This window comes from Gymnogyps californianus, chromosome 27 (genome assembly GCF_018139145.2).
Source record: "Gymnogyps californianus isolate 813 chromosome 27, ASM1813914v2, whole genome shotgun sequence".
Classification (NCBI taxonomy): Eukaryota; Metazoa; Chordata; class Aves; order Accipitriformes; family Cathartidae; genus Gymnogyps; species Gymnogyps californianus.
Genome location: NC_059497.1, coordinates 3,772,997 through 3,797,757, shown reverse-complemented (window position 1 = coordinate 3,797,757; position 24,761 = coordinate 3,772,997). Strand labels below are relative to the sequence as shown.

The 24,761-nt window shown below is 48.3% G+C and overlaps 3 protein-coding genes across 4 annotated transcripts in view; 1 reads left to right on the top strand and 2 right to left on the bottom strand.

Annotated features, from left to right (window-relative positions):
* CCND3 (cyclin D3) overlaps positions 1–13,908 on the bottom strand; it is a 48,263-nt gene extending 34,355 nt beyond the window's left edge. The window contains exon 1 of one of the 2 annotated variants that reach the window (XM_050911261.1): positions 13,823–13,908. The gene's annotated coding sequence lies outside the window, so the exon portion shown is untranslated. Of the gene's footprint in view, positions 1–12,782; positions 12,811–13,822 lie in introns of those variants that run through there. The other variant, XM_050911260.1, reaches the window with a different exon arrangement.
* Positions 13,857–20,225, top strand: TAF8 (TATA-box binding protein associated factor 8). Its single transcript, XM_050911258.1, has 8 exons — positions 13,857–13,895; positions 14,668–14,824; positions 15,551–15,649; positions 15,951–16,013; positions 16,473–16,597; positions 16,920–17,067; positions 17,838–17,980; positions 18,440–20,225. The coding sequence occupies exons 1-8, from the start codon at positions 13,857–13,859 to the stop codon at positions 18,581–18,583; spliced, it is 918 nt and encodes a 305-aa protein (XP_050767215.1). The 3' UTR covers positions 18,584–20,225.
* Positions 20,226–22,029: 1,804 nt separating this feature from the next.
* PIFO (primary cilia formation) lies at positions 22,030–24,539 on the bottom strand. Its single transcript, XM_050911264.1, has 6 exons — positions 24,515–24,539; positions 24,032–24,174; positions 23,608–23,706; positions 22,918–23,051; positions 22,517–22,643; positions 22,030–22,098 (listed from the first exon to the last, which is right to left on the bottom strand). The coding sequence occupies exons 1-6, from the start codon at positions 24,537–24,539 to the stop codon at positions 22,030–22,032; spliced, it is 597 nt and encodes a 198-aa protein (XP_050767221.1).
* Positions 24,540–24,761: the final 222 nt, after the last annotated feature.

Genomic DNA, 24,761 nt, shown 5'->3' with positions numbered 1-24,761 from the left:
TGGCAGCACCACGATGCTGGGCAGAGCTGAACCTCCCCTCTGCTAACTGCATGCTCGCTTTGATGGCATTCATGATTTGGGGCATCGCAAGCAATATTGGGATTGCATCCTTCCCTGCATTGATCAAGCCACGTGACACAGGGCAAGTGACCTATATATCTGTACCCTACTAGGCTAGGGCTAGAGAGGTGGCCTGAACAGCCACCGCAGCCTCTCTCCTGTGCAAGATAACAGAAAAATGCTGAGAGAGTTTCTGGGTAAAGATGACAAGTGTCATCTCCCCAGATAAAGAATTTGGGGAAATCTCTGCAAAATCTGAGACTTTCTGGGGTATTTCCAATGGAGAGGCTGACCCGGGCTCTGATTGTCAATGCAATTAAATACACTAGACAGAAAAAGGGCAGATCTCCCATCTTTATTTATTTATTTTCTGGCTCAGGCTAGAAATCTAAACAGGGCTGGTTTGAAAGGTACTTTCCATAAGCCTGGAGTCCATCTGTGCTTGCCTGGGCCCAGCTCCCCCATAAAACATATGCATATAGAAACCCGAGCTGGCCTGAAGAGCGCAAGTCCCTGAATACTTGAGTTTAGGACAGACTGTTTTCGAGTGAAAAAACCCTTGCAAGAGAAAATCCCAGCCGCATATGGAAAGGAATAACATGAATTGTGCAAACAACTCCTGGGTTAGAGCAAGCAGATTCATGTACATCTGCGTGAAGCAAGGGACCTGCTCCACTCTGCCTGCCTTGTGCCAGCAAAATGCCTCCCAGAGACAACTGTCATGGCTGCAAACAGAAATGCAGGATGGAGCCATCTGCACAGGGATGTGTTGCTCCTCACCTCTCATGATGGTGATTAGGTAGTGTTGGGCTACAAGCCCACAACAGAGCTGATTTGGGCCTCATCCGATTTTGGAGTTCAGGCACCAGTGCAGGTCTCAGCACCTGGGCATTACAGGCAGAGGCACAAACAGTTATTTTGCTGCTTTGCACAAGGAGTTTGACACAGGCCACTAGCCATGGACAGCTGAACCCTGCACACAGGCGAGATGAGACCAGCGATGCTGCAGCGAACAACCAGGAGCAGGTTGCACATGCAGCATGGCTGGCCTGTGGTCTGATGCAAAAAATAAAACAGGATCCTTTATCTCATTGCTCTCTGGGGCTGTTCCTTACCCTTAATCTCCCATTTGCCCAAGCTGTGGTTCTTGCATTGCCAGCACACTGGTTACCTTGACTAAATGCAAAGGCATGGGGCAGGACACAAGGCAGCACTCCTGCACCAGCTCCGACTTCTGCTCTCAAATAGGAAGTTGATAAAAACCTCACTTGGTTGCAAAAAGAAAATCAGATTTCAAAACCACTGTCAAAAGGGCTCCAAAGTCTAGCAGCAGTCCTGGCATTAACCCTTTCCAGAAGGCAGGCCTCTTCCCAGCTGCACCTGGGGCCAAGCAGTGGCTGGGGCTGACACCAGATACCCTGGTTGTGCCTTGCTCAGTTCTTTGGGGGCTTTTTTTTTTTCTGAGCTGTTGCTTACATTCTCTTGTAACATTGCTTTTATCTTGGGACATATCACATGTCAAATCTGCTTTCATCGATAACCAGGTTGGGGGATGGAGGGGAGGGAGGAAAGGGGGGGTTAGGAAAAACTGCTGTCTCAGTTAACATGCTCACCCACTGCAAAAGATGAGCGGGGGGGAAGAAATCCAGTGCTAGGTTGGATGGCAAAACCCATCACCCTCTCAGCAAAACACTTGGCTCCTGGTGGGAAGATCCAGCTACTCTGTGATTGCATGGGCTTTCCCAGTTCTGGGTTCCAGCCCCAAAATCCTGATTCCAAGGGACTCCTCACCGAAGAGCCAAGTTTCACCTCTCTTTTGGGCCTCATGTATTTTCCACCCAGCTGGGACATTTCTCCTTGCCAGCCTAACTAGGAATCACTTCTGCAGTGGGAACAGATACACAGTGACCTATACATCTGTACCCTAACAGCCTAGGGCTAGAGAGGTGCAGTTCAGCACCTCAGAGTTCAGCAGGGGAACCCACTGATCCATGCTTAAGAAACCACTTCACACACAGGCCATACCAGAGAACTGACACCTTGTGTTTGCTCAGAGGATCAACACTGACATGGCTCTTTGTAGACTGTATGAAAAAGATTTGGCCTGGGGGCTTCAGTTTGGGAAGTCACAATTTTAGCATCCTTCCCACTAGGTATAGAAATTGCCACTAGAAGAGGGCAGTTTTCAGCTTCCCCCCCCCCCCCCCCCCCCATTTCCTTTGCTGCCCTGGCTTAGAAAGATGGTGCTCACCCTGACACTGCAGGTAGAGCAAAGAGGACTGCAGCAGCCAGAACACAAGGACCACCAGCTCAGCCAGCTATTCTCCACACACAAGCCGCTCCTGCTGCTTAAGCAGGCAACCTTTAACACACAGTTAGAGAGCAACCTCCTCTCAGGGGGAAGAGATTTTCTGGTTTCTGGGAGGCAGTTAAGGCATCGGATTTGTCTCACCTCTCACCACACGCATCACACTCCTGCAAATGTGCCTTTGGAAGCCTCCTGCCATGCAATGAATCTGCACAAACCCTCCCTACCAGCCCTGGCCCCTTTGCAATGTCCCTGTCATACTTCCACTCCACCCAGATGTAGGTTGCAGAAAACCTTTGCAAAAGGTCCCAACCATCTGACTTTCCACCCAGGCAGGATCCGGGCAACTCGCTTCCCCCCGCGCCCTCACTACCGGCTGTGGATTTCCTGGCCCTCCTGCATGCACAGCCTGACCCAGAACAGGGCATGCTGGCTGGGGGTAAGCAGGTGCTCTGTGTTTCTTACCCCTTTCCCCTCCTTTCTCTCTGCGTCCTGTATGAGTCTGTGATTAAATCAAGCCTGTTTAACCGCCGCAGCCAGATGTGGAGACCCTCTTCATTTGTTACAGAAAAAAATAAAAAAGAAAGAAAAGAAACAAAATTAGATGTGGTGACAGTTGTCTGCACGTGAAACATGGCCTGTAGCCCTCTGTATACCTTGAAGCCACAGGATCTTTGCTTGGCCCGTGGGAACTCAATTTATCAGACCTTCAGAGACCCAGTCTTAAATATTTACCCCAAAATAGACCCTACTGTTGGTGAGGCTGAGGAAATGCATGCTCTACCAGACTCCACATGCCCTCCCATACAGTCCTCCCCTCTGAAGCTGGTGCAGATCTCAGTCCTCCTTGCCCAAGGAGCCTTCTCCAGCACAGACTCGCTCTTCCCCTCTCCATGGGCCAATATAAGTCTTGCTGCCCTCAGTCTCGGAGATCCCCTTCCCTCCAGCCAAACTAGATAGTTTCACAGCCACAGAAAACTTGTTCCACATCTGCCCCTGGAGCAGCCTCCCTTGCTGCCAGCCCAAGCGACTTCTCTGCCACACAAGCATGTCACCCCAAGTTCCAGCAAACACCCTCTCCATTACACTTCAGTAGGTGTCCTATTGCCGCCATCCCTGGGAAGACCAGTTCTTGGGGTGACACCAGCATCCTCTTGGCTTGATGGAGGTCCTCACAGACAAACCCAAGTGGCACACAGTCATACTCTGAGGAAAACTTTGTCCAGGGAGCATGGTTCAGTGTCAACAGTTTCTAGCCACAAACATTTTCTTCAATCTATTGTTTTGCCTCTTCAAAATTGCATTTCCAACGACAGAGAATACTCTGGGGTTTCCCAGCCCACCATCACTAGGTAAGACCCTCAAAGGGACCAAGGCTACAAGTCCCTAGGGAGTTGCACAACAGAGGGTCAGCGAGCAGAGCCAAGCCAGAAACTCTGCCAGGGCAAGTTAACAGAGGTTATGGAGAAAACTTCAGACTTAGAGAGGAAGAGTTGGAGACATGAGGGAGGAAGGGAGGAGGAAGGAAGGGAGATGATATCTGTCCCCATGCCCAGAGCAGGGAGGTGAACAGACAGAATAAGCAGCAAAGCCTATCGTTGCCTCCCAGCTGGTGCAGATCCCCGGAGACAGGCTGTGGGTCACAGCCCATTGAGGCTGTGAGGCTGTCGTCTATGTGAAGCTTTATCAGAGGCTGTTTCTTCTTTCTGTCTTGCTCCAAACTCGATTTCCAAAAAGGGTGGGAGATGTCACAGAATCAGCAACACATCCTGAACAGCTGCTGCCACCCTCTATCTCTGCCTCACCCCTTGTGTCCCACTGCTGCTTCTGAAGCCCCCAGAGAAACAAACTGCTCTGCCTGGCTAATACAAAGGGCCTGAGGGGTGACATCATACCACAAGTCTAGAGGACTGCAGATGTCTGGTGGGACTCAGTTTTGGGTTCCCATTAGGTCTGACTGATTCAAGACTTCCATAGACTAACTGCCTTTGGGTCAGGCTCCTGTGGGAAGAGCCATCTGGAGAAAACAGAAGTTTTCCCAGCTCAGGCTTATTCCATGACATGATCCGGAGCATCTCTTTCCTCTCAAGGAGGGGAGGACAGGTGGGAGAGGGTAGAGACTTTTTTCAACATCCAAGGCTTCTCATGGAGAAACTAGTATGAAGATGGCCTGGCTGCACCTCCTGCCTGGGCAATGGGATTCTTCCATGGCCACAGGTGGAGGAAGGAGGTACATACAGAAACAGCTGGCCACATCTCTCCACCCATTTGCACAAAGATACTTCAGCATCTAATTCCAGTTTGAATATGCCTCCGTGCTAGCAAAGGAAGCACTTTTTGAAGGGTGTATGATTTTTAGAGACACTAAGCAATGCAGCTCCTTCTGAAATTGAGAAAGGCCATAAAAGAGCCAGCTTCTGGGCGGGGGGGAAGGGAGGTGTGTGTGCTTGAAAGAATGCTATTCAAGTGATTTAACAAACCTCCCTCTCCTCACTCTCCCAACAGCCTATTTCAGGATTTCTTCCCAAGAAGCCTCCTTTTTCCCCTGAAGATCCTTTTTTGAGCACAGATGAATAAACTTCAGGCTTTGTTCTTAGGAAGAATCTTTTATCAGCTTCTTGCCCCGATAGTGACAATTTTCATTTCATCTGAAAATGGGGATGGGGAGCTCAATTTGATCAAACAGGAATCAGTCCAAACCCAAGCTCTAAACTCAGCTTGAACCTGTTGAGAAGGTCCAATAAGTTCACAGAAGTTCCTACATTTCATCCATTGCTACTGCTTCTGTATTTCCAGGATCCCACTGGGAAGAAAAAAGTGACTTTCATCAGACTCCGAGCTCAAATTTACAGACATAGGCATTTGCTCAAAGTGCTTTGCTAAAACACCAGTATTAAAATGACAGATTTAATGGGCAAGTAAAGGTGATAGCAGTCCCTCTCAACCCCATTATTGTCGCCCACTCTTATAACAGTAAGCAGCTGCCTAACTTTGCAACTCTTGCAGTCAAATCACTGATGGTTCTTAAGCTATTTCCCCCTACCCCATTTTAAAGATAGGGGGAAAAAAACAAGCACAGAAAGGGAAGCTTATTGCTATGTACAAAGACCAACAGCAGAGCCAGAACCAGGCCCTCTAAGGCTGGCGTTCTAGTCATTGCACCCCGGCAGCAGACAGAAGTTTGCACCACGTCACCCATCACTGTGGGAAGCATCTCCAAAAGCTAGTAAAACCCCCTCAGTCCAATGTGGGAGAATTTTAGCAAGCCATGTCTGTGCACGAGACCCAGCTGAGACATGTGGGCTCTTCAGAACCCATCCAAACAGCTTTCCCGTCCTTTGGGAATAGGAAGCGCTCAAAAAAGGACCCCAAGCCCAGCTGGGATAGGTAATGTCACACAACCACAGCTCAGAAGAATTTTCCAAAAACTTTCATGTTCTTCTACTCCAAAGCAGAGCCAGGTCAGCCCACTCACAGCACAGCCTATGATCTGCTGCAGGAATTACTCATGCTGGCCCTGGATGCTCCCTGCCAGGGGGAGCGTGGGCAGCTTTGCCCTGCTCTGATAGAGGAGCTACCCACAGCCCGTCCTGGAGAGCAGAGGTATCCCACCACCCCATCCCCATCCCTGGGCCTGTGCATGGAGGAACAGGATTCCTTCCCCCACCGCTACCCTGAAAAGACAACACCCACCATGTGGTTTCCTGAAACGATAGCGATATTTGTCAAAGACAGCAGTAAGAAACCCAAATGTGGTAAGTGGCCTCCTCTAAGTTGAGAGCTGCTGGTGCTTGTGCTCCGGGGTAAGGCTGTCACCCCGTGGGGCCAGCAGCAACACCTTACTCTTTGCAAAATATCAAAGGCACATGTGATGCAGCTCTGGCTCAGAGCAGAGATGGCTTCATCTGGCAAGCTGTTAGCCACAGAGGGAAGTGTGCAAAAAACATGCAGGAGACATTGTCCTGGCCTAGCTTTAATGCTGACATCTGCTTTACAAGAGAGTCGGTGCCCACCTTGCTGTGCAGTACTTCCTCTGACAGCCTGAAGGTCTGGTCCTCTGAAGATGACATTTAAAAGTGAGACAGATACTTGAGGTGGGGAACGGGCTCACGGCCCAAGGCAAAATATCCCAAGTGTGGATACAGGGGTCAGCAAACAGGGATAATTCTGGTTTTGCTGCAGTTACGCATTGCATTTGGACTTCTTGGTCAAGGATGAGTGAGAAGAGGAGGATTCAAGATCTGAGAAAGTTTAGGGTCAGACATATGGCTCTGATCGATGAATCCATGCTAGGGACAAGGCAGAGGCAACGTGTCTCTTCTCCCAGAGTCTCTCTAGCTGGTTTTAAGGGTCCCTAGCAGCCAGATAATCATCATCATCCCTTGACAAGGCAGGAGAGAGGCTGGGCCAGACAAGTACTGGCTCTCTGCTGAACATGCCATTGGCTCTCCCTGACACCACTGGGGATATTTTGATTGACAGCATCCCTGATACCAAGGGACTGCACCAGTGGCTGTTACATCCAGCATCTGGCATGTCCAAAGCAGCTGCAAACAGTTTGCCCAAAGCAAGGATGGGAAGTCAGAACAACAGCTTGCAGATAAAATTGGGCAGAGAACTTTTTATCCTCTCCAGTGCAGGAGGGAAGGTGAGGACCATTGCATTGTCTGTAAGAATCTGCACTGGAGAGCATCCCCTAAACTTGGCAGTGTTCCTCTGCCTGTTCTCTCAAACTAACATCTGCCGTTCCTCAGAAAATAAAGTTCACATCTAACCGGTTGCACAAAAGCAGACTTAACCCATCTCCTCATCATCTTTGGACCCTAAAGCTTCAGGCAAACAGAGGGACAGAATGGAGAAGAACATCCACTGAGTCACTGATGAGGAAGGACAAGCTGACCAGAGATCTGCAATAGTTCTCGGCAGCGGAGACTCTGGACAGCCTGGAGGTGTGGGTTTACATGCTTGGTGGATTAGACATGGCACTGACTCAGAAACATAGCTATGAGCTGGTGGAATGGGAAGGAACAGTTTTTACATCAGCTAGTGTTGAAATAAAAGGCCTAGCAAATATCAATCACCCCAGGCCCACTTTAAGCTGTAAAGATGCTCTGACATTCCAGTTTGGCCAAATGGGGCTCCTGGGACCTCCTTGCTGTTGCAGGCTCATCCTTAAGGAGCAAAACTTGCAAAAGGCAGGCTCCCCCCACCCAGTGTCTCCTGAGTGCCAGGGGACCCTTTGGGGTCCAATTCCAGCACGGACACTGCCATATAGTATAACCTCGGAAGGGATACTAGCTCTGACTGCCTGCTTAGGAGCTGGCTATAAACACCTCATTTCTCTGTCTAGCTCAGCAGCCCGCAGATGAACTACAGCATTATCTTCTAGAAAGACAGTCGGTCTTGATTTGGAGCCTTGACATGTTTGGGAGTGTACTGCACCCTTGAGGAGCCCGATTACATTCCCCTATGAAGAGATGCATCTTATTTCCTATTTTAACTGTGCTGACCTGCACTTCCAGCACCTGGATCTTGTTATGACTCTGTTAGATCAAAGAGCCCTCTACCACCAGACACCTTCTCTCCTTGTGGTTATTTATAGGTTTGACTAAACAGCTTCAAGCTTTACTCAAAAACTCCACGGCTGGAACTCCTAACTCACACACTGAGATGCATTTTGCATTCTGGAAACTCTTCTCCACCCACTATGCATGTTACATCTTTTTGAAAGGTGAACATAAATTCCTCAGCACTATCCAGAGAGCTCATCCACATCCCCACGCCTTGCTACGAGCTCAGGCAGGGCAGTCCTTTCTGCCAAGGATCAGTCTCCTCTACCAAATAACAAAACCAGCAAGAGATCTGCAAAGGTTTTGCTTCAAGAGGCTTTAATTAACACACATGTATATTGCTAACAATAACACCACTGCTGTTTTAGAGAGGAGGATAATAACACTAACAAACAAGTAATATTTCTCAAAATAGTAAATAAAGTAATAAAAAACAATAGCAGCAACATGGCTGTAGGCTCTCTGCGTTTGAGTTTTCATTTCTGCAAGGCATAAGCCAATGGCATTAGAGGAAAAAAACCCAAAACATTCTCAGATGTGCAGTTTATTCCCTCCTTGCCCAGCAGCGGCTTCCTTTGCCTAGCAAGTGTTTATCACTGTCAAACCGCATAACAAAACCCCACAGATCTGGTCAGTCAAGGAATTTGGGGGGCTCATAAGAGCTTTTCAGCAACAAATGGGTGCAGGGAGGATTTTGGTGGCATCCTCACAGCTAAGGGGCATAAGAATCTAAATTAATTCACTGTTGGCTGTTTTGGTTTCTGAATTAAGTTGCTCAGAAATAAGAACACATTGGTCACAACGTGCCCTCTGGTGGCAACGGTGCTGGGGTGGCTTGGGGCAGACCCAGACCATGCAGGTGGCAGCTGCCTCCTTTTGGAGGCTGGTGCTGCAAGGAAGCCAACCTGCACCAGCTCCATCCTTTGCTCTGGGCCCATCCAAGGCACATCTCTCTGGCAAGCCAGAGGCACAATGAAATTTAAGAGCACAAAGGGACATTAGATCGCTTGGCCTGGCTTCCTGTCTAACACATGCTGCAAAATTTCACCCCTACATTGAGCTCAGTAATTTCCATCTGACTAACCACCTCGCTCAAAGTTGTGATTTTAAAACGTCAAGGTCATACAGCCAGCCTTCTGCAGGCTCTTCTGCTATGCTGAGCACCTCCCAGGCTCAAAAAAATTGCAAAGCCTTGGGTTTTCCCTACCCAAAGAGTCCAGAGTTGTCAGTTCCCATTATTTTTTTAAAATATGAACTTCAACAAGCTTTACAGCTTCCCCTCTGGGACTGTATGTATTGGAATAACTATTCAGCTGTATCTCAACAAGGTTAATATTCTTCTTGTCTGGGGTCACACAACTGTTTAGGGTCAACGCACCTGGGAATCCTAACTCCTACCTCTTCTTTTAAATAATCTGCATGTGATTCAGAGTAAAAACACATGAACTTTTTTCCTTTCTCAGTTTGACACCAATAGGAAAGTGTTTTTTGTTGTTGCTAAAAATGGGAAACAAGAGGAAAGGTTCCGACCTTTGGGAAAACACAACATGCCCAGGAAGGCACACAGACTATCGCCATCCTGCATTTTTTCGTTTTGCTGCCAGATGACCGATTTGACAGCGCTCCAGAGGAAACTGGCACATTAAATTGGCAAATTCTTCCAGTGGCAGTGTCATTTCCCGCTTCACATGAGCTCTGAAATAAAGATACCACCCTCCACCTATGCACTCAAACTGCCAGCAGAGTTCTGCTTCCAGATTCTGTCCCTTTCAAATTGGATCCCTGGCAACATCTTTTAGCACGGCACTGAAGTGCTCCTTTTTTGCTAGTCCCCTCGTCTTGGCTGGCTAGTCTCCTCTAGTGGCTGCTAGCAGCTACTTCAGAGACATGCAAGAAACTTAAATCACTGAGTAACTGGACCTTTATGGAAGTTTTTTATTCCCACCCCATCAGAGGGGAGCTATGCATAAGTGAAGAATTATGTACCCACACCATAAAGAGGGATGTTGTATCCATAATTTTAGGACTGTCTGCAAATCTGTGGACTAGTGGATTTCTGCCAGACTCTGGAGACTTTGCTTGTGATGAGTCCAACATGGACTGCACTGCTCTGGGAAGAGCTTTCCAAGGGTACTGCGCCACCAACCAGAATATTTTAATGTCAGATGCTGCTTTTTATCAGCTCTGAAAGCATCTCATGCGGAATGCCAGTACTTACAGATGGGAAAATGAGATGCAGAGGAGCAGAGACTTGCCTATGGTTACTTAGCAGTCTGGCTGCAGAGCCAGGACTAGAGCCCAGAATAATACAATGCATTGCCCCACTAACCACAGCACCCAGCCTCCCCTAGCACTCCTCACTGCAGGACTTCCCCCCCACCCCCTTCCCAAACCCAAGCCCCTGGAGTGCAAAGAGCTAGAGACTTCAACAGTTTTGTTTTCTGAAATTTGTCTATGAAGTTTTGGGAAGGAGGAAAAAAAGAATATTCCTAAGAGAGTAAAAAACAGGCAGCACAGAGCTGTGAAGTACTCTTATTTACACAATAGCTCCCACACATGAATAAATCAGGTAATGCAGTACATACAAGGAAAGAATCAGCAAAAGGCATCAAATGCAGAGGGGCACACACAGGCCAGGCCAACCAGCTCAGCCAGAGCAGGAAATATATGCTTATGCTGGAATTTCAGCAGCCTCATTTGCAGCAACCCATCTCTGTAGAGGGAGCTCACAGCAGGAGACAGTGGGTGCCAGGGGAGCACTGAAGAGTTGCGGCTGCTCATCTGGACAAGCATACGCCCCAGGGAAGGAGGCAGCACACACACAAGAGCAGTGGACCCTGCCTGGGTGCATATGCTTGTGTGAAACTGTGAAGGAAGGCACTGCACTGGCCTTGCCTCTGTCCTGGCAGGCAGATTCCTCAGCTACAGACGGAGCTTGCATGATGCAAGTGGGCACAGGAAGATTTACATTTGGTAGCCTCATCTGACCTTACAGCTGAGCCTGCTTCTAGCAGGAGACTGGACTAGAGACCTCCTGAGGTCCCTTTCAGCTTCAATTGTCCTGTGGGGCATGTGATCCCTGATGGGAATACAGGCTAGGTTAGGCAAGACTCCCTCAGCATTGCTTTGGTAGGGGCTGGTATTTCAGAGACTTAAAATAACTAGCTGGGAATTGCTGACAGATGTGGGGAGTCTCAAATCTTGCCTCTGCAAGGCTCCTTTCCTACAAAAGCTGAAAGAAAAAAGACTGTGCCCATGTTCTCAGTAACTGCTCAGCCTCTCCGCTTTCCAGCTCCCAGAAAGATGCCCCAGGTCAGCTCAGGAGGACACTGGATGCCCTCCATCCATATGGATGGAAACAAGCATTGCACAGGAAAAAAATCTGAGAGTCAACTGGGGCAGAGGGAAGCTGAGTGGCTCTACAGATCAGCAGTTAATTCTCCAGAGTAGGAGAAAGGTACTGGGTCTCAGTCTGTATTCTTCAGGATTGTGTCTGTGTTTTACATGAGGCAGTTAAGTGAATAAACACTCCTGAAGGCAGGCACTGAAAGCCAGGTTTGTTTCATTCTAGGCAAGTACTGTAAATAACAGGCTGAAAAGTGACATTACAAAGTACTGAAGACAAAAGATCAAGAAGAGACTGTCTTCATGCAATAAAAACAACCAGGAGTTATGGATCAATTATCATGTGCTGTATTTATATTGCACCCCTCACAATCTCAGTAAGATAACTCAGCTAAATAATATCCTCATCCTCCTCACTGCCTACATGGGGGAGTGAAGGAGAGACTTAGGTAAGCTAGTAGCAGAGATAAGAGCAGACTGAAGTCCTGACCTGCACGCATCATAAAAACGTGCATGCTACTTCCTCACTCTGCACTGGGCCCCTACCCGATCCCTCTTCAGCCTGAAATATTTCGGGATCTAGTTCCACACCACTAATCACAATTTATTTTTCTTTTTTTCCCCTTGCTGAGTGTGATGGCTGGCATATTATATTATGAGGAGAAAATGCTGCCTTACTCAGTACTCTGATGCACACAATGTTCATCAGCAAAAGCACCTGTCCACACTTGCTTCCTCATTTACTCATCCCCTGGCTTTGCTACAAGAGCAACTTGTAAATTGGTTGCATTAACTCAATGGCAAGCTGAGACTAAGGGGCACAGTGCTTCTCATGGTACCATGCATAGTACCAACCAGTTGGAAACTCCCCCCAGTGCTCCCACAGACAGTTCTGGCTCAGCCCAAGCCTTGTCTTTGCAGGAGCACTGTGCGGATGTTTTCAGTCCAGACCTGCCAGAGTTCACTTCCCTTCCCATCCAATCGGGGCCAGACACTTCTCAAAGAGTTACCCAGCAAATTGCAACCTACCAAAATTAGGTACTCGCATTCCCCCTCTTTTAGCTTCATCTACAATGTCAGCTTACTCACTAGCATGCAGACCTCCAGAAGTTCCTCAAGTGGAAGCCCCAAGTGCTCAGCATCTCTGTGAACACAGCTCTACATCTCTTCTTAACGTGCTAGGGGGCTGAGAGCCTGCCCCACCTCCACTACAAAGCCCTGGCAGAGATTGCCATCCCTCAGCAGGGATGTCTAAGTGACCGTCTCATGGTTTGGCGGAATGCTGACACCCTGGGAGTTCACATGGGCAAACTGCAGCAAGATCCCCAGTCAGCACCGACCCCCTCACACACAGCCATTTCAAGGTACTTTTAATATCTTCAGCACAACTATATTCCACCGGCCCTCTTGCCAATAGTTTTGCCTGTCCCTGAGCACGTAAGCCATAAGATTGCCCTCTATATCACATTTTCAGTCTCTGAAACTATGTTGCCTCCTACCTTTGATGATCAAGAAATTTGCTTCTGTAGGTGTGTTTGCTTTGAAGAATCCAGCCTCCACCTTCCTCCGCTTCCTCGCTTTCCCTATCTGTTAACGGATTTCGCTGCTATTGTTGTTGAAAAGCCAGCAGCGTGTGGAAGCTGTGTTGCCATCCAAACCAAATGAGATCAGGACCTTTAATTTCCAGCATGGCAGCTGTTGTTTACATCACTTTTTTTCCCCTCTCACACACAGTAATTGGTTCTTACAATGTTCTTGCTCTCCCACACATGTACTTAAACAGGAAGCAGGGGTGGGAGTTGTAGTGTGGCGGTTTCCTGTTCTGTCTTTCTGAAACACTTAGCTGACACCAAAGCTTTGATCAAAAGATCTAAGCACACAAGCTGGTACACCGAGGTTCAGCTAAGAGTACATATTGCTTACAACAGGAAAACCCTAAGTGCTCCCATAGTTACAGGGTTCCTGGCACACAGCTGGTACTTTCAAGCTTTTTTAGTAAATAATGTCCTAATGGGAACACAGGCTATTCTAAAGCAAGTGCAATGCCATTACACGAGGTTTTGCTTTCCTGGTTACCCGTAGAGGCAGGGTGAGGGCTCTGCCCCCCAAGGCACCCAGACAAGAAATGGAAAACCACAAGCTTCAACACATCTCAGGAGATGAAAGACGCGCTCTTGTGAACCTCGCAACAAGGCAGACTGAACTTGAGACCCTTGCCCCGCTGGCTCACGGCACCCGGCAGGCCCACGGGCTGCAGCCGGCGCTCGGAGCCCACGTACGAGACCAACACCCGCCTTCCGCGGGCCCAGACGGCAGCGGCTGCGGGCACGCAGGTGTGCAGGGGAGCGCCCAGGGGACCCCCACCCTGCCGTGGGCACACCCCTCCGCTGCGGGGGAAGGCAGCGTGCAGGCAGCGGTGCAGGGCAGCGGTGCGGCAGCGGCAGCCCACGCGCACGCGCCTCCGCGCGCTCCCTCCCACCCACACTACAAATCCCACAATGCCCCGCGCGCGCCCTACCGCGCCCCCTCGCCACAGCACCTGGCGCACGCGCACAGCTCCATATGGCTCCAAGATGGCCGACACAGCGTCCGGTAGCTCCGGCACGGTAACGGCAGCTCCTCGCCGGGACGCGGGGCCGTTGTGGAGGGCGTCTTCCGCGGGGACCGGGCAGAACGGCAGCGGCCTGCTCCTCCCATGGCGCTAGGGCGCCTGCGGCCTGCCCGTGGGGCTTTGAGGCGGAGGCTGAAGGGAGGGAGGCGCTGATTGGCTGAATGGCCGGAGGGAGGCGGGGCTCGGCAGCGGGGCTTGATTGGCTCAAGTTCCTCCGCTCGGATTGGCCGGCGAAGAGGGCAGCCAGGCGGGGGTGCCCGTGGGGCGGCTTTTTTAAAGGGGCCGCGCCCCAAAGGGCGTTCTGCGTTGGGTGGTGCCTGCAGCACTGTGTCTATACATCTGTATGTATGTGTGTGTCTATATATATGTATATTTGTGTATGTATGTGTGTGTAGACGTATATGTATAGATCTGCGTGTGTGTATGTATATGTATATTTATGTCTATATGTGTGTATGCATATGTACATGTGTATATATGTGTGTGTACGTGTGCATGCGTGCAGTGGGGGACAGGCAGGGCCGGCCCCTTCCCTTTGCGCGCAGGCAGCACGCAGGCAGCTCTGCCTTCAGCCCTCCGGTACATCACAGAGCCCGTCCCAGGGCAGTGCCCCGCAGCCCCGGGGTGCCGGGGCAGGATCGGTGCCCTCGCCCTTCCCGGTACCGGCTCCTGGGGCAAGCAGAGCTCGGGCCTCGCTGCTCCCCCGGGGTCTGGAGGTGGCTTCCTTTCTCTGAGCTCTCGTTTTGGGACGGGGCGGGGGTCTGTGTCAGCAGAGGTCGGGCAGCAAGCATGCAACGACACCTGCGGATAACTACTACCTGGCTCGGAGGAGGACTCTGCAAGTGGTGGTCAGCTCCTTGCTCACCGAAGCCGGCTTCGAGAGCGCCGAAAAGGCCGCGGTGGAGACGCTGACGGAGATGTTACAAAGCTGTGAGTATCCAGCGTTGTGAGCATCCAGCAAAGTCACACTGATCCCCTGAAGTTTCTTGTTTCTCTGTTTTCAAATTGGCTGTCACTCTTTCATTTTTTTGTTGGTTTTTTTCCCCATTTTTATTATCTGTGTTAATGACGTTAGCAAAAGCGGAAGGCTGGACTGGTGGCTAGAGCACAGCTCTGGAGTCACAGACTTCTGTGAGCGTGAGATGTTTGTCCAAACTCAGAAGTACTTATTTATCTTACTCAGTGAGTACTCATTAGGTACTCATTAGGTATCCTAATAAGCTCCACATATTGAGATGCTGCCAGAATAAACAGAGCAATAACAAAGTTCCAGACATTTGGTTAGTTAAGGCTGTAGAAGTGCCTGTGTTGGGCAGCTCTGCGCCTACTTTCTGGGTGATGTGCCTAAAATCTCAGGTTACATATTTTTCTGAAATCAAGAGATGATCAAGTTTTGTATTTTTTCCTGCTTGTGATGCAGATTTGCCTTTTGCATTTGTGGAAAACATCTGGCTCTTTGATCTTTAGTGTCTCCATACTTTGCACATGCTTTAATTTTAAATACGCGGGCTGTAAGACACTGGATTCTGGGAGCTATTTTTCATTCCTTGCTAAATTTGCTAAAAATTCACATCGCTGAAGCTAGGGTTGGGCTGATACAAATGTGTGGTCACTGTCTGAATCAAATATGTGGTGGTGGTTTTTCCCCCCCCCCAGATATTTCTGAAATTGGAAGGAGCGCAAAGTCCTACTGTGAACATACAGCCAGAACACAGCCTACGCTCTCTGATATAGTGGTTACTTTAGTGGAAATGGGTGAGTAATTGACTGGTCCCGCTAATTCCAGCTGCCTGCATTGCAGAAGATTTGGGTGTGCTGCATTGGTAGGAAAATCTGTCCCCCGTGTTTCTCGTGTTTGTGTGATGCCCACTGTTCTGGGCGTCATGCAGGTGCTCAGGTATCGCTGCTGCGGATGCAGTATAAATATATACAGAGTGCATGATTTTCTTTCTCATGTAATTTGGAGCCCTTGGAAAAATTGTGGAGAAGCCTAAGAGAAGGGTTTTTGACAGGATAAACTCTTGGTGTGATTTCTGTTTCCCCTTTTGTATTTTAGGGTTCAATGTTGAAACGCTTCCTGCATATGCCAAGCGCTCCCAGAGGATGGTCATCACTGCCCGTATGTGGGAAACCCTTTCTCTTCTTATGCAGGAAATTGGAAATAATTTGGCATTCCTCTCTGCTGGCATCCAGAGAGCTCCTGCTTTTCTGATAGATGGTGCAGTCCAGTGCTCCTGGAAGTGCAGTTTGTCTTAAGGACTCCTGTAACGACTGTGTGATAGGTGAAGGAAGGTACCCTCTGCCGAATCAGTTGCCTTTGCTTCAGCATCCTCATCGCACATGAGAATCCTCAAGATGGTTTTGTTCTCCTTGTGTAGGAGAGAGGGGTCAAGTAATCCTTGTTCCCTTTTGGGATGCCAAACACAACCTGAAACTATTGCTCGTGGGATGTGCTCTGTCCCTTTTATAGGACCTGGAGACATGGGTCACAGCTCAGTATAAGCTAGCACTTTATGCCTAACTCTTGGCAGAATGAAGCTGCCTGATTTGTGTGTGTGTGCATGTTTTTTAACTGTAGCTCCTGTGACAAACCAGCCCGTGACTCCCAAAGCCCTGACAGCTGGACAGAACAAGCCACATCCATCGCACATTCCTGGCCATTTCCCTGAGTTTCCAGATCCTCACACTTACATCAAGACACCAGTGAGTGAAAAAAGATTTTTATGCCGTTTGGGGTCTCTTTGAAGTCAGTGACACCAGGAGTCATGTATAAGTATTTTTACTGCAGTGCGGGTACTGTTTATCCAAAACATTGCTTCTCCTGGCTTAATATATCGCTTGTTGTTTGCGGGTTGCCCTTGTTGTAGATTTCTGGCTGACTGACATCTGTAGCTCTCTGAAAATCTGTGCATGTTGAAGGTCAATGCTTGCCTGTAGCATCTGCATCCTAGTAGTGTTTTGAACTTCAGCTGTCTGCATTGCATCCACTAACGGTGGCTTTTTTTTTTTCCTCCCTGCTCCACAGACATACCGGGAGCCAGTATCTGATTATCAAGTCCTACGAGAAAAGGCAGCATCTCAACGGCGCGATGTAGAAAGAGCTCTCACACGTTTCATGGCTAAGACGGGAGAAACGCAGAGTCTCTTCAAAGATGATGTTAGCACATTCCCACGTGAGTTATCTAGGACGCTTCGTGCTGTAAATGACAGCTGTCTAACTGAGCATACCTCCATTAGAGTTCTTGCTACTGCAGGAGGTGAGCACTGAATGATCACATTGTGTTTGCCCTTCTGAGGCACCAGAAGGCTGGGAAATGAGGAATTTTCTATTTAAAACAGGGATGAAAAACAGAATCAAAGCCAAATGGTAGGCTTCCACCCTCACCAAAGGCTCACTTTCTTCTGCTGGTGGAGAAGGCCTTGGCTGATAGGTGCTAAATTCAAAGCTCATCCCAATCCTGTCTCCACCCCTCTGTAACTTTTGAACAAGTAATTTCTCTCTCTTACATTTTTGTGGTAGGCAGTGGAGATTTTCCTGTCTCTCTGTGTGCAAAGCAGTGATGAGAATTCCCACCTTCCCAAGGCTCACTGACAGCACAGATGTCAGTGTTACCTTAAGGGCGACTAAGTGATGCTTCGGCCTGTGAGATAATTGAACTTTTATGGAGGTCAGGAAGGATTTTTTTGTGTTAATATAATGCTGTGTCCTTGGCTGGAAACATAAAGGGGCCTCAGAAAATAGGAAATTAGAGACTGCCATCTTTAGGGACAGCATATTTCATTCCTGATCCGTGGGAGCAGCAAGAAAAGAGTGTGTGTGTTTAAAACCAGAACCAGTGAGTGTGTTTGGTCTCTAAGTAACTGCTTGGCTTTCTGCTTCATAATCTCTGACTTGAGGAGTCTTCTCCCAGCTTGCTGACTGTGTCCTTTTCCCTAACCCTAGTGATTGCTGCCAGGCCTTTCACTGTACCCTACCTGACAGCTCTTCTCCCCTCTGAGCTGGAAATGCAGCAAATGGAAGAAACAGATTCATCTGAGCAAGACGACCAGACAGACACTGAGAACGTCCCCCTGCATATGAGCACGGTACGTCCAGCCTGAGAGATCAAGGTCTCTTGGGCCTGACTTTCTTAAACTTATGAAACCTGGTTCTTTGCCTGTCTTCCTTGCAGCTGGGCAGAGTGGGTGGAAAATGGCAGTGGGTTGCGTTTTACCAGGTGTAAATGACTAAACATTGTCATGGTTCTTTAACTTTCTGCAGGGTGCAATGCAAAATGAGGTTGGATCATGAGCTTTCCGTATAACCTTCCTTTTAGTGTTAGGGGAGAGAGGATTGTCCTAGGATCCCACACTGTTCCCAAAGGGGATCTTCTTGTGTTAGAAATCAGGAGTCCTCACCTTGAATGCAGCTCCTTGTGTGCTGCTGCTTATCTTGGCTGTTGATTATCTGTTTTGCCCATAGGTTATGTGGTTTGAAGTTCTAAGCCTTGTTTAGCCTAACTTTGGTTGTTTATGCTTAGGTTTTTTTTTTTTTTAACGTGGCAGGATGATTCAGGACCTGAAAAGGAGAATGCTTCAGTGTTACAGCAGAACACCTCCCTGTCAGGCAGTCGGAATGGGGAGGAAAATGTGATAGACAATCCCTACCTCCGGCCAGTGAAAAAGCCCAAGATCCGCAGAAAGAAGTGAGGTGTAGCCAGCTGGCTGCTCAGAGGAAGAGAAACCGGGGGGGTTCACCTCCGCTGCTGTGGGTGAGAGGCATGGAGCAAGACAGGAGAGGCAATCCAGCTGAGTGGCAGAAGCAGAAGAATGATCTCTCTCTGCCTAGTGAACTGCACTCTCATCCTGGTTTGCAGTGCTCCCTCTTTCCCCTCTGCTCTCCTGCTGACTTGGAATGGTCAATGGTCAATTGCCTTAAAACATTGAAGGCCACCGGGTTACAGATTGGAATTGTCTCGTTTACTTGCGTTTGTTCTCACTGTCGGCAGGATTTACTCCTGAAGAGACAGGGGACACGAAGGTTCTTGCTGCTCAGTGCTTCCCAGCAGGCTCTGCAGAATACAAAGGCATAATTTGTTTGTGGCTGTCTGGCAGGCTAGAAGAGAAACTTCTGCAATCAACCCTGCCTGGCCTTGTAATCTAAGGAGCATGTATTAACAGAGACAGAAAAATCCCAGAGAGGTTTCTTTCTTTGGATTCTTGGCAGGTAAAAGCAAACAGACTTTTCTTTTATAAACTAAAGGCATCTGATGTGTTGGTAAGAGAGTGAAGTGTAAATACAGAGCTAAGATGGCATTTTATTCTCACTTTTCTGACTGCAGCTGCACTTCTAACTTAAAAGCGCTAAGTGTGGTGTTTACCCTGTTCTGCTTTGAGATTATTTTCTAGCAGTATGAATGCAAGATTTAACAGCTGCTTCAGGCTATTTTTCAGTTCTATTGTTAGTTTCAACACAGCACAAGTCCTTTGAGAGTTCATGCCTTCACCAGCTGTTTTGAAAGATGCTGTGCTGAAAAACTTGGAATATGGAATAAAGCTGTATTGATTGCAGTCCGCAAGGCCATGCTATTGATCGCACTTTTTTATTTTGTCCATTCTCAAATACGAGCTTTTATCAACGGAAGTTGCTCTTTTTCCCCCCTTTATTTCCCCAGAGCAGACGACTTTATTTCAGCAGTGAAAATGACTGGTGATGGATGTATTGTAATTGTTAGCTGGTTCTGGAGGGCTTTGCTTTAATTTTCTTTCAACCTTTACTTAGGCAAAATATGGGTTAAATGTCTTTGGCAAAGGAGTCCTGTAGTTTGGTCCAGTCTCCCAAGAATCTCTTCTGGATGACAATGTGGTGCTGGGAGAGGCAGCAAAGACTGCCTGCTGCAGACTGCCAGGCAGGTCATGGTTTCCTAGAGCAGTAGCTGAATGCAAGAAGTCTGTTGCAGTCACCAGGGAGATCAGAGTTATGTGTGTACATGTTCACCTCTCTGTTTAGTTAAGGCATCCTCCCAGGCCTCCCTCTTCCGCCGTCACCCAGGGAGGAGGAAGATAAAAAGGAGGAATTGTTTCAGTGAGAATGGAGGCATTCCTGCCAAACAATCTGAAATTACATCTCTAGCAAAAAAGTCCGGCATGTGCCATTGTCACTTCTGCTGGTGCCTTGGTTGTACAGAATAACAAATGTACAGAGACATTGTGTATGTATGTATATATAAAAATTTATATCTTTTTTTACTTGGATTAAGCATTTTTCGTAATGAGAAAATCCCTCGCTGGGTAGGGGAAAAATGTAGAATGAAAATAGTAATTTTTATGTTCATAATAAAAGAAATTTTATCTCCTACAAGCAAAACTGGCTGAGTCCTTAAAGTTTCAGGAGTGGAAAAGCACCTGAATGGAGCCTGAGTGTGTTTTCAGTGGGGTTTACAAGCGGTAGGAAGTCTTGTCCTTCCCTCTGCATCTCTTCCTTTCTCCACAGGAACACTTGATAGCTGAGAAGGTTGGGAATTTTCCAACAAAAACTTTGGTTCATTAGAAATATGTTCAGTGAGGACAAAGTGCCTTTTGAAATACCATCAGTTTTGCAAAAGCTTTAGTAGAAGGTTTCTCCAGTCACAGGTGGAACACGTGGTTGAGAAGGACTGCAGAATCATAGGTACTGCTTACTTTCTTTCACACCTTCTCTTACATGTGTATTTTTCTCCTGATTAGAAAACCAAGACAGATGGAGGTGAAGTATGCCGTATCAGCCATGAATACAAAGGTGAAGCCTTAAACAGCCATAAAACCCAGGTCTTAGGACAGTACAGTTTCCAGTGAGTCATACCCCCTCCTTCAAAAGATTGCACCAAAAGGGGCAACTGTGAATCAGCAAGTACATCCTTTTCTGACAGCTGCAACTACAAAGCAGCCTCCTGTGGTTGGGAGGGAAGGGGCCAATGTGCCTAGAAAAGACAGGTCGTGAGCAGCTGTTGTTGTGCGTATGCGAGAGCACTCGAAGACCAAAAGTGGGAAATTGGAAGAATACATTTTGGTTTTATAGCTGAAATTGGGCTACAGGTGAAATTTGCTACAGAAACAGCTAAACAGACCGAGAAAATTTGAAAGCCTGCATTGTGACTGGTAGTTAGAGCGAGAATGAATGTTGCCTGCTCTTAGTTTTCCCGTGAGATTGAATCAAGCTTGTGATCAGACAGATCAAGTCTGTGTGTGAAGGTTTGTAAACATTTATAGAAATCCCTAGGGTCTGAGTTGTACATTACAGAAACAACTGATGATGAATACCGGCACCTTTCTGTTTCAGACTAAATTTATTTTCGTGGCCAGATTCTTAATTAGCACCACGTTGCTTGCTACTTGCTTGAGAATATCTTCCTCATGTCAGTAGGGAAAAAGCTAGTAATGCAAATGTACGTCTTGCAGGCCCTCTGCTCTAACCTGTCCCAGCACAGCCTCTTTCCCTAGGATGTTTGCTGTGTGCTACTTTAATATAGTTGCTGGCTGTGCACAAAGCCATTATACTTTCTGAACATACCTGAGGGCAGCGCAGTACTGTACACCCCCGTGTTTCTCAGCTCTCCTCAGGCTGTGGGTGAACCCCTGGGCCCGGCCTGGAGCGTCTATTGGAGATGAGGAGATGGTGGTGAGGAGGCTGGGGAAGGCAGGTGGTGGCTGAGGGGAAGATGGTGGTGTTAGCTCCCAGTGCTGAGGAGACAGGGCAGCAGCCGAGCTGCCCTCTAGCTGTGTTAATTTGGCTCCTCTCTGGTGCCAGCGAAGGCTGGATTTTGGGGGGGAAAAGCCTCCTGCGGCAAGGGAAGCCATGTTGGGGAGGGCGGTGAGGTGAGGTGTTTCCATGGCGACCCAGAGAAAATGGCCGCCAGCCCTGCCTGGGCCGAGGGGAGCAGGGCCATGGGGTGCTGTGCGCGGGACCCGGCAGCACCCAAACACACGCAGAGGCAGCAGACACCTGGCGCGATACCAGGTAAGCACAACTAGTGGCAAGAAATCCCTCTTTTTGAAATGGTTTTATTTGGAGAGGCTGGGTAGTATAAATGAATGTCTCCACGAGTGGGTGGGAAGCGGAGGTGAGGCCTGGGCTGCCCGGCTGGAAGAGGAGGACGTGTGGCGGCAGCCCTGGCTCCTCAGCTGTAGTATAAACTCAGGTAGGCCACTCGGTCCCGGTGTTTCCTGAATTCTCTGTCTATGGTCAGCTAAAAGACAACTACTGTTTGTTAGATATTAGCAATGACAATTGCTTCAGAAAAGCCCAGGAAGACATGAGATGGTGTCAAGAACCTTAACCTGTGTTTTAAATCGGAAAGGTTTTCTTTTCAGCAGAGCTACACGAGGAAGTCTGTGCCCTGGCTCTCTCACTTTGTGGATGGAAACTTCCAGAGCAAATTTCTTAATAGAAGGTTTTTTTGAAGGACTGTAACTGTTTTTGCAAACCAGCATTTTCTGATAGAAAATCACTTTGTATCTTGTGCCCCAGCCTAGTAGAGCCACGTACCCAGCAGGTCAGTGAGGAAAGGATGACAAAACATAGTGCAAATGCGTTGAAGTAATCATACAATTTCCCTTGTCAGAAGCATTGAGCCAGGAATAACATCCCCTTATCCCTGTCCTTACCTTCTGTACCTCCATTTTTAGCATCCTCTTTGCTGGCATTGGCACTAAAGACCAGTCTGGAGACCCAAACTTCATCGGCCAAGTGATTTTTTTGTGTAATTGCTTGTCTGCTTCGTAAGTTCCAGGTCTAAAGAAAGCAGGCACAAAATATCTCATTTCTGGAGCTGGTGTATGATGTTTGTAATACCGGAATTTACCAGCCCTACCTCGATCCATGGGAGAAATGCATGTTGTGGTATTCTAGTCATCATGCTAAGTTAAAGACTAAAGCAGGGGAGCTTTTTGAAGGTAAAAAAGCATTGCCGGGAACTCAGTTACCTATCTCCCATTTGTGTCTTAGTATTTCTCTCTGCTAGTACTCCTGTTTATTATTAAAAGTGTAAAAAAATGAGTTACATTACCCAGGGAAAAATTCTTTATCTGAAGGCTTATCTGGAAATCGTGGTGTCTTAATGGAAAACGGAGCATAGGCAGGCGGGCATTTTCTCTCTTTCTTCCAGAATGACTGGTACGTTGCTGGGCTGGGAGTCACAGTCTGCAAGAGACAAAATTTCTATACGGAAGATTTTGTTCTGCAAACCATTCCTACATGCTCTGATTAGCAGCCAGCTGGGCATTACAGACCTGCTGTTCAATGCATGCTTTGGCTACTCTGATAGTGTAAAAAAATCAGAACAAGTCAATTATGCACTCCCTACTCCTTACCCAGTGTGTCCTGTGATATCTCTCCTAATATATTGTTATTCTAGAGAAGCTGGGCCAGAAAACAGAGTGTTTGTTCAGGTAGTATAGCTGAGCTCCCTCCCTGATTTTGCCTCAATATTTACATTTACATGTGTGTGTATATGATACAAAGGAATGTGTATATACAAATGCATGCGTTGATGTTGCCACAGCTCATATGATCAGTCATCGGTCTCTAGGCTCAACACCTCCCACTAGACTATGTATAAGGAGATCTGTAGCTACCATATATATTAAGCTGGAGGCAGCCCCAGCAAATGTGATCGAAACTGATAGTCTATGTTGGGAACAGACTACAAATTCTTGCAAAGCTGCAGCTCTGCTGCTTTGAAGTGTGCTTTTCTTACCTGTGGCTCTGGTATGAAACGCTGGGCTGTTCTCGCTCCTATCACATACCCTTTCTTGCTCAGTGGTTTGTTTTCCAACGAGTATCGGAGGCAGCTTCTCTGCAATTCAAAAGGAGAAGTGTCTTACTGACATTTTTAAGACACCATTTGCATCAGGGGAAGGGCAGAAGTACATGAGCAGCAGATGTTATTCCTATTAACTCCTCTAATTCTCACTAATGTAGAGCGCTAGGGCAGCTGCAGCTTTGAGGACTGGTACGTTTGGAAGGGGGGGAATTTCTTTTTCTAGGTATACGTGGAGACCTTGTACAATGGGTTGCAGGCAGGTGTGGGGGACTCCGTGTCCGGCTGGCCATGGTCCTATAGCTCCTGTACTGTGTGTCTTCTGTGAAGGAAAAGCTCTGAGCGTGAAAACTGAACTTACCTCTTGACTCAGGTAACAGCCTGGCCCAAGCGAAGGGTCTCCTCTGATGGCTATCAGCTGGATTCCCAGCCTGTCTGGGGCATGGTGGAGAGGGAACATTTTCCGCTCTTGACATGACCCAAATGAGATCCACTTCTGCACATCTGTGAGACCAGGAGAGGGAAATGCCACCAGTGGAGATGACCACTTGCTGCTTTTCTTCCTTCTTAAGTGTCTGCTGCTCTCTGCCTGAGGCCAACCATCCCCTTATCTCCCAGACGGGAATTTCCCCTGACCCTGGCTATTTGTGAGGCGTCTGCCCTTTGGATGCCTGTTCCCTCCTGCCGCAAAGGCTTCTTTTTCCCGAGCCTGAGCAAAGAGTAGCCTAGCAGCCCGGTTGTGGGGAAGGTTGCTGGGGAAGCCCGATGCCACCGGGGAGCTGTGCAAGAAGGAAAGCCCTCGTGCCCACAGTCCCCCCGGGTGCATGCACCTCGCAGGGCTCACCTCTTGGCTCCCACTCCACTGCCATGCTGCCCTGCCAGATGTCAGGATGTGTGTGTACTCCAGTTGCTATAGACACGGAGCAGGGGGTGCTGGAGGGAATGCTGGCAATGGCAGTGCCTGAAAGGCGCAGGGAAAAGAGGAGGATTAATAACATCCCTGTGGATTGCGCTGTGCTGGCTCATACTCTGAGGAGCCGCTGTTCTCACTCTGTAAGTCAGTAGGGGAGAGGTCTTGGGGGAAGCAGCGT